Consider the following 17,584-nt stretch of genomic DNA (forward strand, 5'->3'; position numbering starts at 1 on the left):
TCCCTGGCTGAAGTTTAAACACTTCCCAGTATATTTATAAAGTCTTGTTTCTGTTCAAAGCACTTGGGGGAAGAAAAGAAACTGCATATTCCATCTTTACTTTTAGTAAATACTACATCTAGTCACAGAAGACTTTCATCTTAATGCAGGAGTGCTTTATACAGTTTTTGTTACTTTAACTGGGCAGAGGTCCTGGTTACTCATTAGAAACAGCAAGTATGTGGACTTTGTTCTTTTTTCTGCACTTTGCCTCCTGTGACCCAGGACAGTGTAGTTACAGCACCCTTGGGATACTTCTTACCTTTTCTTCCTCAAGCAGAGGCCACGTCCCTTAGTGCTGCCATGGAAAGCATCAGTTACTCATTTAAGGCTGAAAGCTGAGAACGGGCGGAATAACCAGACTGCGCCCTGCCAGAACCACCAGCTGTCCTGCATTTGAACTGCAGTGATCTTTCACTGCCACAAAAGCCCAGGCTGGCTGGGATGGGAGGCATCTCTGTGTCCCTGTGGTCCAGCAGTGCCCACTGGGTGCCTATGGATGTTAGGATCCTTAGGATCCCCCCTGGCCGAGCAGCCCCTGCTCTCAGCCTCTCCTCACCGCAGCGATGCTCCGGGCCCTGCAGCACCTCAGTGGCCCCTTGCTGGGCTCTCCCCAGAGTGCCCACATCCCTTGGACACTGGGGGGCTCAGCACCCCAGGGGTGGCTTCAAAAGGGACAGGATCGCCTTGAGCTGCTGGCAGCGCTCTTAGCACAGCCTGAGACACCATCAGCCTTCTTGTGGCAAGGGCACATCTCCTTCCTTTTCTCAAAAATACTTTTTCAGACTTTTTTTTCAGCAAAAGAAGTCATCGATAACTTTGGGCAGCTTTTAAAAAGACCCAGTGTGCTTCTGAATCCTGCAAAATAGAACTTGTCAGAAAGTGGTTCATTTTCTAGCATAGAGATTAGGCAAGACCGGAATCATGGTCTGGAAGTACTTAGATGTAAATTCACATGTTTTTGGCTTCTAGCATGCTTTATGTGCTGTGTATTTAGCAGATAACCTCTGGCTTTGCTCTGTTTTTTTTGTGATGTGAAATCCAAAGTGACTTCATGGAAACAATATTAGACAGCTGTGTGAGCAAAGTTGTGCATGTTAGACTGAACCGGAGACTTCTGTACTGTGCTCATCCAGTGCGAGCATTAAGAACAGTCAAAAAAAAAAAGAACGTTGCTCTCATTTGGCTCCTGTGTTGGCTCCAGAGCGGTGTCAAACCTCCGACTTCACCCAGAGCAGCAGCACTGAGGGCTGTGGTTTGGGTGCCAGCATGGAAAGCACAGTTGCTGTGTGCTGTGGGCCACCTGGCAATGGCGTGGTGGGGCTGCTGGGCATCTCACTCTTGTGAGGGTTCATCCACAGAGACAAATTGCCCCAGGAACACAGATGAGCTTCCCCTCGGAGCAGCAGTCCTGAGGCAGCGGCCATTTCCTTCTAAACTTCCTTCTGCTCTCATGTGGCTGTGCTCATTTGTGGCAGCCTGATGTTTCGGTATCCAGCCAGATGCTGGGGAAATATTGCAGTTTTGGTGCTGCTTTTTAAGGAGGAAAATGCCTCCTGGGGAATGCAAGTTGAGCAACAGCAGCGGCAGCTGTCCCCAGGGCTGTGTGGTTTTCTGCAGCACTGAGTTATGTGTAACTGTTAGTTGTGATAGAGCTGGGGTGGTGGTGGCAGCTTCTGATGGAAAGCTGAGAAGAATGAATGCTCAGAGAAGCTGGTAATCAGTTAAATGCATGGAAATATTTCACAGGGTGCTGAGTGGCTGGGGAGTAGCAGGTGGAAAGGGTTTGGGCAGAGTTCACTACAGGATGGAGCACTCTTTGTCTCCACAATTGCACGGATGCACAACTACATGCAGCCACAAACTATTTCTGGAGCTCATGGCTGAGTTTTGCTTACTTTGATAGTCTCAAAGCTCACAGGATTACCTCGCCTGGTGGTTTCAAATCTCAGTGACGTACGAAGGGTTCCATTCCATCACAAGGCACCCTGCTGTAGATCTGCCTGGCTTTCCTTGTAGCATGATCTTGCATTGCAGACAGGATTTCTGTTTGGTCTTAGACATGAGGACTCTACTGCCCAGCACAGTTGTTATCAAAACTTTCATTTTGTGGATTACTTGGATTTTGTGGCAAATGCTTCTAAAATTGGAGCAGTCTTTTCCTGAGCTCTTCACTGAACCATGGTTAGAAATTTGCTTTGTTTAAAACAAATCTTTGGAGCTGAGCACAATTAGTTATTCAGTGTGACACAGAACTCTTTTACTTACAGATTGAAAGCTGTGCAGAACTGCACCAGTCAGTGCTTTGGCTCTGTTCTGCATTGAGCTCTGCAAAGCTCAGTCTGCCTTGGAGGCAGGCAGGGGAATACCATCATCCCTATGTGGGCTGCTCTGACCTCAGAGATGGGCTCTACTTGTTCTCACCCACTTCTGCTACAAAAAGAACAAGAAACATCTGGCAGAGAGGCCAGATGGACCAGATCTTTTAAATTCAGATGCTTTGGGAAATAATGAAAAAATATGGAGCTTAGTTTTCTGTGTGATTGAACTGTATTGTGTTTCCCCTCAGCCCTGCTCTGTGATCCGTTCTTTATGGATGGGCTTTGCTAATGCTGGCTTTTCCCTTTCCCCCCATAATTTTTGTTCAAGTTTTCTAAAACAGAGTAAGAATGCCTCACTGCCTCCTCCACTGGTCTTGTAGGGTTTCCCCTTGGCAGTGTGTACTGAAAATGCCTGTTGGTTGTTTGTGGCTGGATTGCATTTCTATCATCAGGGCAAAGCACTGAATTCTGATCCGGTGATGACAGTAGGTGAACTCCCACTGGTTTCCAAGCATTCTGAATTGGCCTCCAGGACTGTAATTCTGCACATCCCAGCATCTCTCACAAGCACGTCTGGCTCTGTCTGCCAGCACTCAATCTTGTCCTCCAAGATAAGATGTTTATATAAGTGCTCTCCGTGTTGAGAGAGTGAAAATATCTGGACGTACGTGAGGGCATATTCAAATGTAACTGCATCTGGGAACTGCCATCAGCCAGTCAGCTGGAGGAGCCTTGCAATGCCTCCTGGCCTTGACGTGGCCAGCTCTGCTCTCCTGGCTCCCCATGCAGACGCAGGCAGGCTGTGCCAGTTCCCAAAGCCACCTTCTTTCATGCTGAGGTCTCCTTATCTTTTCCATCTGTGGGGAAGGGCTCAGTGCCATTGAACTTGGTGCAAGTGGTGTCACGGGTGAATCCAGAATAGCATCTAGATATTCTTTTTCAAGGCATTTAAGTTCATGGTGAATAGAAATGTTCTGCCGGTGTTATTTAATATGAGCAAATGACTTTTGTAGCAGGAGGAAAAGCACCTAATCTTGGTGGAAGGTGTCTGTAACAGGCAGCATGTAGCTGCAGGGATGCAGCACTGCCCTGGGGGTCCTGCAGTGTGGGTGGTGGGCAGGATTCTTTGCTGCAACACTTCTTACAATTTTACTCTCTGTAAGAAGAGCAGTGGGAGATCTCCTTGGGTTCCTAAGAGGAACAACTCTTTTTCATGCTTAAAATTCCTGGACTGCAGGATAGATCCAACTTGGTAATGCAAAATGTCGTTGGCTTCTATCCCAATTAAACTTGACCTTCTTGCCGTTAGATTTGTGACATCCAGCCAGCACTCTGGGACTGTGGGACATGTGACAGTTTACTCAAAAATGTGGGTTTATAAGGTAGAATCAGATTCTACTTCTAAAAGTATATTATCCAACACTAAGTGCTGCTCAGGGAGGAAAGCACAGCTCACACAGCGAGCTGAGGGCTGGCTGGGGAGGAGCTGTGTGAATGTGTAAATGCTGCATTTCATGTGCACTCCCCCATGGAATCCCAGGTCAGATCAACAAGCACAGTGGGCTCTGCACAGGATGTTTGCAGTTCAGTTCCTCACACTGTGTGCTCCATAGTCCTGAACGCTGCTGTGGGACGTCAGTACAGAGCGAATGTTTCACCTTTGCTTCTGTTCTGAGCTGACTTGACTACTGAACGTGGAAATTTCCATCTTTCTGCACGTATGTGCTGTTCTGTGTTACTTTTGTATTCACCCGTATTATGAGCTGCAATTTTGTATTAAGCCTGAAACGCTATGCAAAGCAACAGCCAGCAGGGATTCAGAATGCTGAACTTCCCACCCTTTTACACTTTACTACAGCTTGGGCTGTAGCTCTAACTAAGTCTGGCTCTTCTCTTGTGGCTACCCCACTCTGCTTCCCCCACACACAGTGCTCTGCTGTGCTGTCTTCCCCAGTTCCAGTGCCTTCACCACCGTTCCTGTGCTTTCTCTCACACACGTGGCAGTCAGTGCTCACACTTCGTGTGCAGGAGCTGTTGTGTAAATCACATCCTCTCATGCTGTGTTGAAACTTGCACTGCCTGCATGCAGCTCAAATTGTCCATGTCACGGCCGTGTGCTGAGTTCTGGACTCCTGAATGTCTTGATCTCTGAAAGTAGCTGTGGTGGTCTGGGTGGTGCTCTGAGGGGAGGAGCAATGCAATGAGAATGACCAGCAGGTATCAGAATTCCTGCAGCTGTTCAGGTCGGGGTGCCTCAGGATTCAGCTGTTTTAATCAAAGCTCACATGGCAGCTGAGCCTTGTTGTTGGATAAAACAGCAGTTGTACCTAAGAAACAACACTTTTCTTCGTGTACCAGATCCTGATTTCATCATCAGCTCTGTGGCACTCAGGCTGTTTGATTTTGTATGCACAGTACTTTTCTATACCTCACATTTTTCACTGTTTTGGTGATTTCTATTGGCTGAGGACCAACCCCCCTCCCAGGTGCTTACTGGATGACTGTTGGTGTCTTGTGTAAAACAGCTCTTTGGATGAATGCAGGAAAAATGCACTAAGCATGCACCCAGGGCTAATGATGCTCATAACAATGGGTGAATTTCCCCAGTTGTTTCTGACAGAAGCAACACTTTGTGCCAGACTGAGTGCTAGGAGAGCAGAATGGCTAACTAGCGTTCTACCCTCTTTCATAGCTCCTACAGCTTGGACCAGCCTCTTTTCCTTGTTGCTTTAGTGAATTTGGTCATGTGGATAAATTCCCTTCCTGCTGCTTCTTCCTTTGTGCTGTCAGTCAGCACGACCTCTGACAGCTCTGTGTGAGGAAACATTTCTATGAAATCTGACAACTTTCCAGTTTCTGCACTGGAATCATTACAGCAGTATATACCTTAGAAGCTACTGTGCACATTTCCTATTTCTGGAAAGCTTGGCTATTAATATACTGATTTCATAACACTTTATGCCACAAAATATGCTGCATATGTCTTTAATAAGTACCAGCTCTCATCACACTTTTGATATGAATATCTAAGCTCAAGGAAACCTTTGCCTGTTGAAATGGTGTTTCTTCTGCTGAATGCATGCTGTTCAATCTTGCTGAGCCCTCATGTGTGCTGACCTCCTGAAAGTTCCTGGCACACGGACTGAGCTTCAGCAGATAGGATGGTTTTGGTCTTCATAGGAAGGTGTTTTTTCTGGAAATAAACAGCTGTGGGGTTGTGTGGTTTGGCTGTGAGGGCCCTTTCCCTCCTCCTTGGGAGCAGTACTTCTGCTTGCTTCTGCAGGTTTTTGTTTGGATTGGATTATTGGTTTCTTTTTTTTTTTAATGTGGGGAGGGGGAAGTGGAAGAAATAACCCTTTTAAGCTGCAAATGTCACAGAGCTCTGTCAAACTTCAAAGAAGCTAATTTAGAATGTGCTTTATGTACTATCTCTTGTTTTCTCCTCTTCTATCCACCACTGTACATTCTTTCATGTCTCAGTCTTTCGGATGCTAAATGTAGCAGTAATCCAGAAAAATGTTTGCTTTGGCTGTGGACTTGGCTGGCATTTTCTCTTCTTAAGTTAATAAGAAAACAGACATCGGGATCTTGCCAGGCCCGTGGCTTTCTGTTCTTAGCACAGACCCCTTGCAGGAGCTGCAAATATCTCACGAAGGACAAAAGGTTCCTAAGGGCTGGAAGGGGCAGCCAGGCGCCTGCAGCAGCTGCTGCCCTCAGCAGGCACAGCAGTGCTGGGGTGCAGCTGCCAGCTCCAGGCAGCAGCCCGGCTCCCAGACGCACATCTCGGTCAGCCGGGCTGCAGCTGACAGCCTGTGCAATGCTCTGTGTTTTCATTAGTCCATGGAGGTGTCAGGTAGGATAGTAGGCAGTAGTGCTGTTCTTCATGCTCTTCCCAGTGTGCTGTCTTGACCACAGATGCTTTAGATCCACAGATCCCTGCTGGCTGGGCTCATCCCGACTGCTTCTCAGTAACAGCAGTTCAGTTCACTTTCCAGCAGAGCATTTTTGGGTCCATCAGAATTTTTACAGAGCTGAAATTACAAAAGCTTTGGTGTTCGTGTGCTCTGGCTGTGAACGTACACTATTTGAGAAAAGCTGTCCCTATAGCAAACATAGCTGGTGATTTTTAAGGGAATAGAGATTTGTCTCTAATGGAAGAAAAGACATGATCTGTAATCCAAGGCACTATGCCAGCAGTGTTCTACTTCGTCGAGGAAAACATTTCTGCAGTACATCCAGTAGAACAGACTGGAGCTATTCACAGCAGAGCTTTGAAATCAGGACAACTTTGAGTACCAAAGACAACGTTCCTCCTGGCTGTGCCCTCCTCTCCTGCTGCCTTGCTCTTGTAGGCTGAGCGAGGCTGATGGAGTCTGCTCTGTGCTGCTGCCAAGGGTACTCAGTCATCTGCTCTGTGCAGAGCTTGAATCATTGGTAAGATCTAGGGGCTGATGAATGGCTTATATTGGAAAACAGCTTCTCTCTGCTCCTTATTAGCCACTTCAAAAACATGAGTTTTAGCAAGTTGTCTGGACTGAAAAGCTTTTCATTGTCAGTTTACAAGAAGTTGCCTAGATACTGTGCCTTTAGAGAGAAAATATGACCCAGGGGAACTTCTCTGTTAATATGAAGGAACTGAGGTGGTTGAGCCACTGGAGTAGCAGAGCTCGGAGCTGGGAGCACTTTACCTGGAACACAGTCCTGGAGTTCTTCTTGGCTTCAAATAGCACTTATGGAATTGAGCAGTCTCTGGCCCACAAGGGGTGGAAAGGTCCCTCTGTGTCTAAATGTTGACTCTTTGGATGACTTCAAAACTCTTAAAATAAATCTGAAATGACAGAGGATGTGATGTGGAGGTAAAATATGAAATCCCTCATCTGTGACTACAAAATGATGGGGAACTCAGCACTGATGTGTCCAAGTGAGCAACAGCCATGCACTGAGCTGGGACAGCAGCAGCACAGTGGGTTCTCCAGCCGGGGCTCCCATGGGTTCTTCCCCACATGCCTTCCTCTTCTTCCTTCACAGGCAGACACTGCTGCCACAACTTCCTATGGAAATTTTCCTCTGGAGTTTATGAGAATGTGCTAAAAGGAGAGGGTGTTCTCCACTCGCACAACCGAACTGCATTTGAGTTGTCGGTAGGAGCCTGGCCTGGTGAGGAATCAGCAGGAGGCTGTGTTTCCAGACGTAGCTTTTCTAACTATTTCAAGACCAAGACAAGCCAAAGGAGGCTGAATGACATTTCTCACATGTTAGCTCATTCTCAGAGATAGTAGCTTTCTTGGCCTCAATGGTTGACCGGGATCTAGTTCTTACTGTGACTTCTCCTGACAGCCTGACCAAGGGAAGTGCTGCTCTTGCTGAACACCGCAGTGGGCAGGTGTGTGGGGAGCACTGCCAGGAGGCTGGAAGGCATGGGGTTGAGGAAGCACTCTGGGCACATCCCAACCTGGTATAATGCTGACTGGCAGGCCTTCCTGCTTGGTTTTGAAGTAGGGAAGAAAATACATGTAGAAAACACCTAATCTACAGGAAACCAGCACAAAGAAAATGTTAGGGGTAGTAAATTTCCCCTAAGGTAGGTTATTGGTTCTGCACAGTGCTGTGCAGCAGATCTTGACAGGGTTCAGGGTTTCCGTGGAGCTGCAGCCAGCAGTCTGGGCAGGAAGGGTGCTGTGCCATCTGTGGGTCAGGTGAGATGCTGAGGACCTGTCTGCTGAGCAGCAGAAGAAATGGACAATGTCTTATCCGACCTGCTCGCCCTTGGGATCTGCTTGAGGTGATGCTGCAGTTTCAGAGCAGCCATCAGAAATGAGGAAGGGGACAGCCTTTGTCCCTGCAGTCCAGCTCGGCCCTGCTTAGGGCTTTTGCCACCTCCCAGGTGCAGTGTGAGAAGTCAGAGCTGTGGCATGCTGTAGGCAGCTGGAACTAATGGCTGGGCTGTTTCTGGAAGTGGCTGCTGGCGAAGTACTCTGCTGTGCTCTCTGCTCTACAGTTGGCTCTGTGATTGCCTCCAGAATAAATCCGCTTGGGAAGCTGAAGCCAGAATTGATGTTTCTAGCCAGAAAGAATGCAGTCTATGGAAAAACAGTAAAAGTTTCTGGTTAAGGCAGGATTACAGCAGGGATGACAGTAAAAGATCCTGCTTATGGTAGGGTTATAGAAGGGATGAAATTTCACAGGAACTCAGAGTTTCCACTTATGCAAACTGTGATAATTTTATATGTACCTCTTTGTGATTTGAAGAGAGACACTTTCTGAGGCTGACTTCTCTTCTCTTGTTTTGCAGAAGCAAACTGTAACTCATTTTACAATTTGAAGAATACTGTTTTCTCGTAAAATAGGGTTTTACTAGAGTTAGCAAAGCTGTGGACAGGTCTTTTAAATTTAGGTGTATCTGAACAACTGTATTTAGTTGCTGGCAGTGGCTGTGGGTTCTCTTGCAGCTGGTTCATTTTTACATAGGAAACAAATGTAGGGTGCACTCTGCAAAGTTCTTACAATGGACTGAGCTGAAAGCAGCCTGAGGCAGTGGGATGTGAGCTGCCTGGCAGTGTTTGGGCTGAGCAGGAAGGCAGATCTCTACTCTGCTCTTCATTTTCCCATGGCAAAGTGCAGACTCCTGGAACCTACTTAGCATTTACAGAAGCGGTTGGAGAATTATTTGCTTAGCTTGCACTGTTACTAGTCAGAAGTGCTTTTATAAAAGTCTTAGTGAATTATGGTTATAGAGAATTTCCACTTCCTAATGTTCAGTGAGAAGTGTTGGAGCTGGCTTTGCTGCTGCTGAGAAACCGAAGCCACAGAGGTGATGGGGCTCGCAGACTCAGTGCCATGACTGCAATTGCAAACACACTGAGGTCACTCCAATCTGGGCTGGAGAGCCTGGAGGCTCTTACAGAAGACCTCCCAGAAGTTCTGCTGCAGCACTGGCACCCGCTGGATGTGGAGGTGCTTAGAGACATAAATTTCTGTTAATGAGCTTTCAATTAATAAACACAGATATTGTAAGTTCATGCCCCTAATTATTACCAGAAATATCTGATATGTTTCCCATTGAAAACAGGTGTGTTCCTGAGGCCTCTTGGTGCTTCCTGCACTGTTACCATGTCCAGCTCTTCACATTGCTTGGATGGTTGCAGTGTTGGAGCTGCTGTCAGCAGACCCTGCTCTGCACTTTGCCTTCTCAGGTGCTGTGCTGGTGGGATGCTGAGGCTGTTCCTGTCAGCACGTGGGGCACAAAGTGCTGGTGCAGGCTTTGCCTGCTTCCTTCCCAGATGTTAACAGGAATTTTGTTTTTGTCCTTTGATTGTCTGTTGGTAAATGCTGTAGGGATGGAGCTAGAGATATGTGGTGAGATATGCACTGATTGTGAGATGCATTAATGCATCCAAGGCAATTGGAGAAAGTGCTCATAACCTTCAGAATTTTTGTGTGTGGTGATCAGGGTTTTTGTACGTGTCCTTGGAGAATGTGTTAGAGTAGGTTTTGTTTCAGCAAAATGTTGGCTGCATTGTTAAAGCAATGCTAAGTTCAAACAGCTCTGGTGGTCTGTGTGGTACTGTTGATCTGCAGCCAGAACAACAGAAGCACTGTGAGTAGTGAATGGCCTGGTACCCCACACAGGTCAGATAGTCAGGTGTTAGGGAACTGGAAGTTGAGAGGAGATAACCCAAAGCCTGTGTGCAGAATAAGCTGCTTAGCTTGGTGTCAGCACTGAGAGTAATTATTCCCTGTGAGGTCAGCACTGTTGCGAAGGCCCTGCACTCATTCAGAGTGAGTAATACAGTGAATTTTAGACTGAAAAATCCTGTCTGGCAAAGCATCTTTTGGAAGGTATCCTAAAAGCGGTTCATTCATTATCATTTTCAATTTAAGTTCATTGTCTTGTGGCACTTACTCCAAAAGCAGCTGGGTACAATCAGGGCATGGACAGAGCTCTGATGGAGCCTACAAAGGCTGCAGTGAGGTTTGAGGCACAACATGAGGCTGCCTGCAAACACTCCTGAAAGGATAAAGTGGGAAACCAAAATGAGGTATTACTTTGGGGAAAATGAAGTCTAGGCTGTCTGCCTCTGCCACGCTACAGCTTCCTGAGGTGGGATTTGTCAGTGGGACCGAAGGACACGGAGTGTCCTACAGCCGTGGTGAAATGCATGAGCAGCCCAAAGGAGATGTTCACTCTGGGTTTGTGCATAATAAACAAAATACTGCCAGTTATGGAAGTTGTTAACTTAGGGAAGTTGTACTGCATTTTAAAGTATCTGTATTTCTGCAGATGCTTCCTGCAACGCAGAGAGGCGAGTCTAGGAGCTGAAAACTTTATTCTTTTGGCTGTATGCTGTCCGTATTTTCACAAGTTCCAGGAAAGTAATAGTACCTTTAGTTTAATCTGTGTTGACAGTCTTAGCTCTATCACAGCAAGGCTGTTTGCTTTGGAAAGTACCTGTGTTTGGATGCCCTATTTTTTTCCACCCACTGCAAGTGTGGTTCAGCTCCCTTGATTAATCTTAGCTGTCAGACTTGAGCACAGCTGTGCAGAGGGATGTCCTGGCATCAGGTAGTGAGGCTGCGTTTACGTAGCGGGGAGAATACTGAAACCACAAGGACAATAACTTGCTCAGGTGGTGCTGTGGGGAATTTAGGATGACAAACTGCAGTGGTGTATATACATGGATATGCTCTGACATCAACATGTCCTCCTTCCCTGCTTTCCTTCTGGGAGCTGTTACCCAAAGCAGAGCTTTCAGGAATTTGGAGCAGTAGAAAAAAGATTTGTTTTCTCTGCTTGAGTATGGATTCCTTCAGAACAGCTCATAAAGAGCAGAGCTGACTTCGGACAGCACTCTGTTAGCGGGAGTGTCAGTGCAGAATTTGGTTTCTATCCATCTCCCTGGTCTGAAGGAGACACAACGCAGGGCCCCCACAGTGCTGCTGTGCTGTCCTGCAGGTGGAGGATATTCTCAGCTCTGCTTGAACTGTAAGATGTTTGTGGAGCTGTGAGTTAAAGCTGTGACCACTGCTTGTGCAGCCATGGCTCTTCATCTTTCAATTTGCAGAGTCAAAACCGCAGACTTGCATCTTTGTTTGTTGAACATATTTTAGCAGTTAGTTATTTGAGGCCGTCCATCTCTTGCAGTCTGACAACCTGCCTTGTAAGGGCTGACCAGTTCCTGGGAGGGGTGAGCATGCAGAAAATCCACTGGAGAAGCAAGCGGAATGGTTTCTGCTCTGTGATATCCTTGAGGGCCACTGATTGATGGGACTGTGCAGGTACAGGCAAAGTGCACCAGGTTTCATGCCATTGCTTGTTTTCTTGTCAGTGCACTTACTGCTCATCTGCATATTTGTTCCAAGGAGTACTAGATCTGACACAAACTAGCTGCAGAGCAGCACCAGGCGCTGTGTGGTTCAGAGAGCAGCTGCCTAACAATGTGCCTCTGCTCTGAGTCCCCTCCCCGCGTGCCTTTGGTGACATGGTGTGATGAAGAGCTGCTGCTGTGCTGCACAGAACATCAGATTTCCCCTTATATTGTGGCTGTAGGAACTCCGTGCTGTTTGCTTAAAAATTTCTCCAAGTCTTCAATTGGAAGACAAACAGCAAAACTAAGGAAATTCTGGTTTTCATTATGCCTCTGCCTCATCTGCTATTGGAATTACTGTTCGGAATGGCTCCGATTTCAGTTACTTTAATTCCCCTCATGTTCCACAGCAGCTCAACAGGAACACGTACAGACCTCTGCCCTGAGCCTTGTCTCTCCCATTCATCATCCCAGTGTGCCCATAGGCTCTCCAGCACCCGTGGCTTATTTGTGTCAGAAATTGCCCTTCAAAATGTTCGTGTGCCCGTGCATGTGTATCCTCACATTCGTAAGAAGTGATGTTTGAGTCCAACCTTTCATTTTGAAAACATCAGAACAAAATACTGATTTGCTTGAAATGCCCTGCTTTCAAATTCTGATGATAATGAGCTCTTTGGAATGCTTTGGAGAATGATCCCAATACCTTAATAGTGTTAGGACCCTGCTGTGTTCCTGGAGTTGCTGCTTTGCTGTGCATTCAGGAGTACTGCATGTGTTAAAGGTTGGCTTTACTTTCTGTGGATTTGGTCTTGTGTTTTTTTTTTTAGTTTGGAGTGTGAATGTGTGCTCAATACTAACATTTGTTTCCATTTATACAACTTACAATTCAGTAATAAACAACAGATGGGAGGACAATACCCAAAAGAACAATGTCCAAATTGCCTTGTATTAAACATCACATGAGTGCCATCTCCTTCTATCAAAACAGGCCCAAATCCTTTCTATAAGCAGCACTAAAAAGTAGAGACAATGACAATGAAGAGAAGAGAAAAGTGCTGCTGCCCTTTTCAAGGCTGTTCTGTAAGAGGTGTGTGGAGGCACACATGGGCCTTGTTTGGACAGGAAAAATGCATTAGGAATGAGTAAGCCAGTTTGTTCTTGCTTCTCTTGATTTTTTTTTTCTATTTTTTTCTTTCTCCTGCAGGGTCGCTTGTCCTGAAGCACTGATTTGCAGCCCGTGCTGCTGCCCCTGCTCACTGCTATGCCACAGATGCTGAGCTCTGGCATGCAGGGGATTTGTTCTCACCTGTGGGCAATGAAATCCTATTTGACTTCTGCTGCTAGTAAGTCTTAATCACCTGCAGTGGAGGACAGCAGCCTGTAAATAAAGAGGCTGTTTTATTTACCGAGAGAAGATTAGAAGGGGATTTGTGCTGTGTGAAGTACCGTGGTAGCGGGAAGCTCTTGCGCTCGGTGGGAGGAGCAGCCACGTGCTTCCAGCTGCCCAAAAGCCCACTGTGTGGTGGAGCTTCTTGAGGACTGAAAAGTCGGCAGCCAGGTGGGATGGCTGGACAAGTCATGGACATCTCCTGCTTGAGCAACTGCACGTCTGCCTGTGGCGTGGGGTGGTTTGGGTTGCTTTTACATTTGCATCCTGGAGCAGGTTCGTAAGTAGCTGTCTGTGTGTTGGACAAGGGCTCACTTAGTGCGGAGCTGCTGCCTTCCAAAAGGTACCTTTGTATTCGCTGTGTCTCATGACGTTCACTGCTGAGTGGAGCTCAGCCAGATGAGGGAAAGACAGAGGAAGAAAGCTTTGCATTTTTACAGCGATTCTGTGACTCGTCCTGCCCAAGGCAGCACGGGCAGTCCGTACGAGGCCCGTGCCGTTCATTCTCTGTATCTCGGGATGCTCGGGGCTCACACGGGTGTTTCTCGCCACGCTTCGGAGCTCTCGAGCGCTCGGGCTGCAGCGGGAAGAAATCTTTTTGCAGTGCCACGCTGCCTCCCGGCGGCCTTGAAGTTTCTTACAGTGCTGCCTCGGGGCGAAGCGGCGCTTCGGTGCGCGCTGTGGCCGCATCCTGCAGCGGGCAGCTCTGCCGGGCCCCGGGCTGCGCACCGCCGCGGGGTCTGCGGGAGCGAACGAGGTAACAGAGGGATGCCTTCATAGCTTCACCAAACTTACCTTTTTTTTTCCTTCCTCTCCCATTGATACAGACTGTGCTGACAGCAGCATGTGCATGAGAGGATTACGCCGGAGCTTTGATTGTTTGTTTAGCAGTGTACCCTGGACTACATTACTGCTGAGGCTCAAGTCACATCTAGGTATTTCCCTCTGATGTTACACTGCCTTGTGAACACTGTTCTGCTTTGGAGAGTTCTGTTCTGCTGTGTCTATTCCTAAAACGGGCTGCTTTGGACCAGAAATCCCCACCTGGGTGACTTTCTCACAGGCTTTGTCAGCAGGGATGCTGCACTCCCAGCGTTCACATGTGTTCCTCCTGCACTGTGTCCCTACATGGAGGGCCCTGTGCTGCCTCAGCTGCTCTGTTGCATTACAAGGGCTCTGCTGACATGGGTGCGATATAGGTGATTCAGTGCTGACATTGATGCTTCAAGATTGCCTTAGGTAAACAGTGAATTCAATGCTGTTCCCTTTAGTGCTGTAAGGTGGGGCTGATAGCTGCTACAGTTTGCTGGAGAGCTGCTTGTAGGAGATGAGGGCATCTAAAGGCTCAGTGTTGGGAGTGCTGGTGTAAGCCAGAGGTGAACTCGGGGTAAGGACAGCACATGGTGCCTCTGTGCCCTGAGCATACATCCTGCTGAGCTGTGGGAATCTGCATGGGAGGCGTGTTCCTGAAATGTGACAGAGCACTAAGAGCAGTTCTGTGGTGCCAAGTCTGGCCGTATCTTTCTCCACGTTATTTGCCAATTCTAGGGCAGTGACCCCCTGTCCTGAGGGCTCATACTGCTCCTGGTGAGGCATATGATGGGGACAGGGCTTTCTCCCCCTGCTTTCTGCCCCACAGGATGAGTCGTCTTCCTCAACTGCCTGAATTATGACCTGTTTTATTTCTTGGTTCATTCTGTGCAGAAGTGGCTGTCTCTGGAGATAGACAGAAATCTCCTCACACTGAGAAGAGCAGCAATTAAATCCAGGCTTTCAAATATTAACCAGAAGCCTAACTGCTTGCTGGCACAGCTGTTATTGCACAATGGATTTGGTGTGTTATCCCACAATAGTGGGTGTTGGTGCAGGGAGTGGAGTTTGAAAATGACAGTGCACGTGTGCAGCTTTTGTCTGATGTTTGGTTCTGCTGCAAGCTGGGATTTGTTTGGACATGTACAGTGAGGAAACTGATAGTTCCTGAATGTTCAGAGCTCCTCTGCTTTTTTGTTTGTCACTTAGCAGCAGCCACTGGTTCCCAGGCCACATCCCATTCCTTGTATTTCAACTGCCTCTCTCCCCTTCAGCCCTCCTGCTGGTTCTCGTTGCAAATGCCAAAAAGTGGGCAACTGCAGTGTACGATGTGCAGTCAGGAGCTGAAGTGCTGACTCTGCATGCTCCAAGTGCCTGAATGCTCAGAGCAGGGACATGGCAGGGTAACCTCTGCGCAGAGTGATCAGAGGAGAGCTCACCCCTTGGGCGGGATCCAAACACAACATGGGATTAACTTTGCCCTATCTGTTTTGCTAGCTGCTGAAAGTCAGTGAGAGCACTTATGTGATCGGTCCTGAGCAAAACGCTGGTGGCAAACATGGGAGCAAAACTGCTCTGCTTCTGCGTCGCCTTCACCCTCGTGGCGTATTACATCTACAGTCCCATCCCAGAGAACACTGAGCAGCCCTGGAAGCTGATGCTGATGTCAGCGGTGTTCAGGACACTTGGGCATGTGGTGAGTTTGGTGCTGTGATGGTGTTGGGCCTGGGTGCGTGTGGTGTGTGTGGGGGGGGGGGGGGGGGGGGAGTAGTGGTGTTCTGTGGTGATACATGGCAATATTTGTGTGCGATGCTTACAGGTAATATATGGCAATACACTTAGTGAAGGGCAGTAGTATCTGGAATTGAGTGCTGAACTCAGTGCAACCGTAACCATAAAGAAACTGGTAGAAAAGGTTTAATTGTGCTGTCATGGAAAAACATGAGGTTAATGTGAAGTGTGATATGTAGTGTGAACATGGATAAGTGCAAACACGTTTGTTTTGCTCTTTGATGCTTTGCAGCTGAAGGTGCAAGCACTGAAGGTGCTCTGCTCCTCGAACTTTTCCTGGCTCACAGAGCCCCTGTACTAAGCAGCATTACAGAGTATGCCAGCGAGAGGAAAACTGCACTGCTGAAGTGCTGTTACCTCTGTGGTTTTGTGGAAATCTGTTGACAGCATAGGCCTAAAACAAACTGTGCTGGCTGTTGGGATGACAATGGCATGGCATGAAGAACTCAAACCATTTTTTCATACTGAACTACCTGCAATCTTGCCTACCAAAAAGTGCTACCTAGCCGAGCAGCACAGAGCTGTAAGCTGCAGTCTGGGGAGGAAGTGGCATTGCAGCCTGTCCATGGTTCTTCAGCAAGAAGGACTGTGCTGTCAGTCAGTGTGTTGTTCCATGCTAGTTTTAACATGCTATGCTCTCAGCTTCTGCCTTGTTTCGGTCACGTAGTGCAGCTACTTCATCTGAGTAACTCTCGAGCCCATGCAGCACACGTAGGTGCTGCAGTTCCCACCTGTAATGCATGTACCACTTGGTGCTGGTCTAGTCCTGGCTGTGCTCAGCACCCAGCAGGGCTGCAGACAGGTAGGCTGGGTTTGAAAGCAAGGTCTGAGATGAAAGGCCTGGGGAGGAGGGGAGCTGCGTGTTGAGGGCATCTTTCTGCTTGGCTACAGCTGCTGTAGAAATAAATAGGAGGGGGAGTCTTTGAGGAGCTGTAGGACAGGCTTCCAGTTTTGCTTGGCCAGTGTTTGTGAGCAGCCTGCACGCTACTGGCACGGGTGCTGGGCTGGGCTTGGCAGTGTGGTGGTAATCCCAAAGCTGGACTGGAGAGTTCTGTCCTGTTCTGCTGCTGCTTCTTCCATCACGTGAGTTTCTGCACTTACCCCATTTCCTGCTACTATTGCAGGAATTCTTCATTACTCCTCAAAGTGTGGGCTGGATTAAGTAGGTATTTGTATATAGAATGCCTGAAAGCTACTACCTCTTGTGTATGATTTTGTACCCTTTCAATATCATTTTCAAATATGAAGCTATTGGTTGCTGTAAGGCTGCTCATATAGGGACAATCTGTGTTTTTTTTTTCTGTCAAGCCGAAGAAACAGGGAAAAATCCACACTTAATACATTTAACACATCAGTTCTGTTGGTAATGAAATGTGTTGGTGATGGGGACCCCTCTGAGCCAGCAGTGTTCTGCCCACTGAGTTCAGCAGCAGCTTTGGAGCCCTGTGCAGCATTGTGGAAGTGTGAGCTCAGGGAGCCACTACAGCTGTGTGTAAAACATCACTTCTGCTCCTGGGCTCTAGGCTGAGGCTGCTGAGCGGCTGGGGCTGGCGAACTACATGGATGTCCTGATGCTCCTCTCGGCCGCTGAGTACATGGCACCGACCTCAGATGAGAACGTGACTGTGACAGACACGGAGTTCAGCGGCGTTGCCGTCCGCCTCTTCCTGCCCAAAAAGCCAACAGAGGGGCTGCGGAGGGCGGTGCTCTACTTCCATGGCGGAGGATTTTGTGTTGGAGATGCAGGTGAGCTCTCCTGTCAGTGCCAGCATTTGCGTTGGAGGTCTCAGTGTCCCATCAGGAGTCACAGCAGGGGATCAGGGTCTGCATTTCAGCAGGACTTCGTGAGGAGCGGCACGAAGGGCTGCTGCAGTGGCCAGCGCTGTGTCACGGGGCGCTATCTGCACTGCGGGTTGGGGGGTCTTGCAGAA

General features: G+C 48.0%; 1 protein-coding gene across 3 annotated transcripts in view; it reads left to right on the forward strand.

Moving 5' to 3' along the window:
• The window catches only part of AADAC (arylacetamide deacetylase), a 28,969-nt gene that overhangs the window by 7,113 nt on the left and 4,272 nt on the right, over positions 1-17,584 (forward strand). The window contains exons 1-5 of one of the 3 annotated variants that reach the window (XM_090147562.1): positions 11,503-11,636; positions 12,870-13,008; positions 13,880-13,987; positions 15,360-15,558; positions 17,177-17,399. In XM_090147562.1, the coding sequence (XP_090003688.1) occupies positions 15,421-15,558; positions 17,177-17,399 (361 nt within the window). In that variant the 5' untranslated portion in view covers positions 11,503-11,636; positions 12,870-13,008; positions 13,880-13,987; positions 15,360-15,420. Of the gene's footprint in view, positions 1-11,502; positions 11,637-12,869; positions 13,009-13,879; positions 13,988-15,245; positions 15,266-15,359; positions 15,559-17,176; positions 17,400-17,584 lie in introns of those variants that run through there. The other 2 variants (XM_031603640.2, XM_090147564.1) reach the window with 2 other exon arrangements.

This window comes from Phasianus colchicus, chromosome 10 (assembly GCF_987193195.1).
Source record: "Phasianus colchicus chromosome 10, bPhaCol1.hap1.1, whole genome shotgun sequence".
NCBI lineage: Eukaryota > Metazoa > Chordata > Aves > Galliformes > Phasianidae > Phasianus > Phasianus colchicus.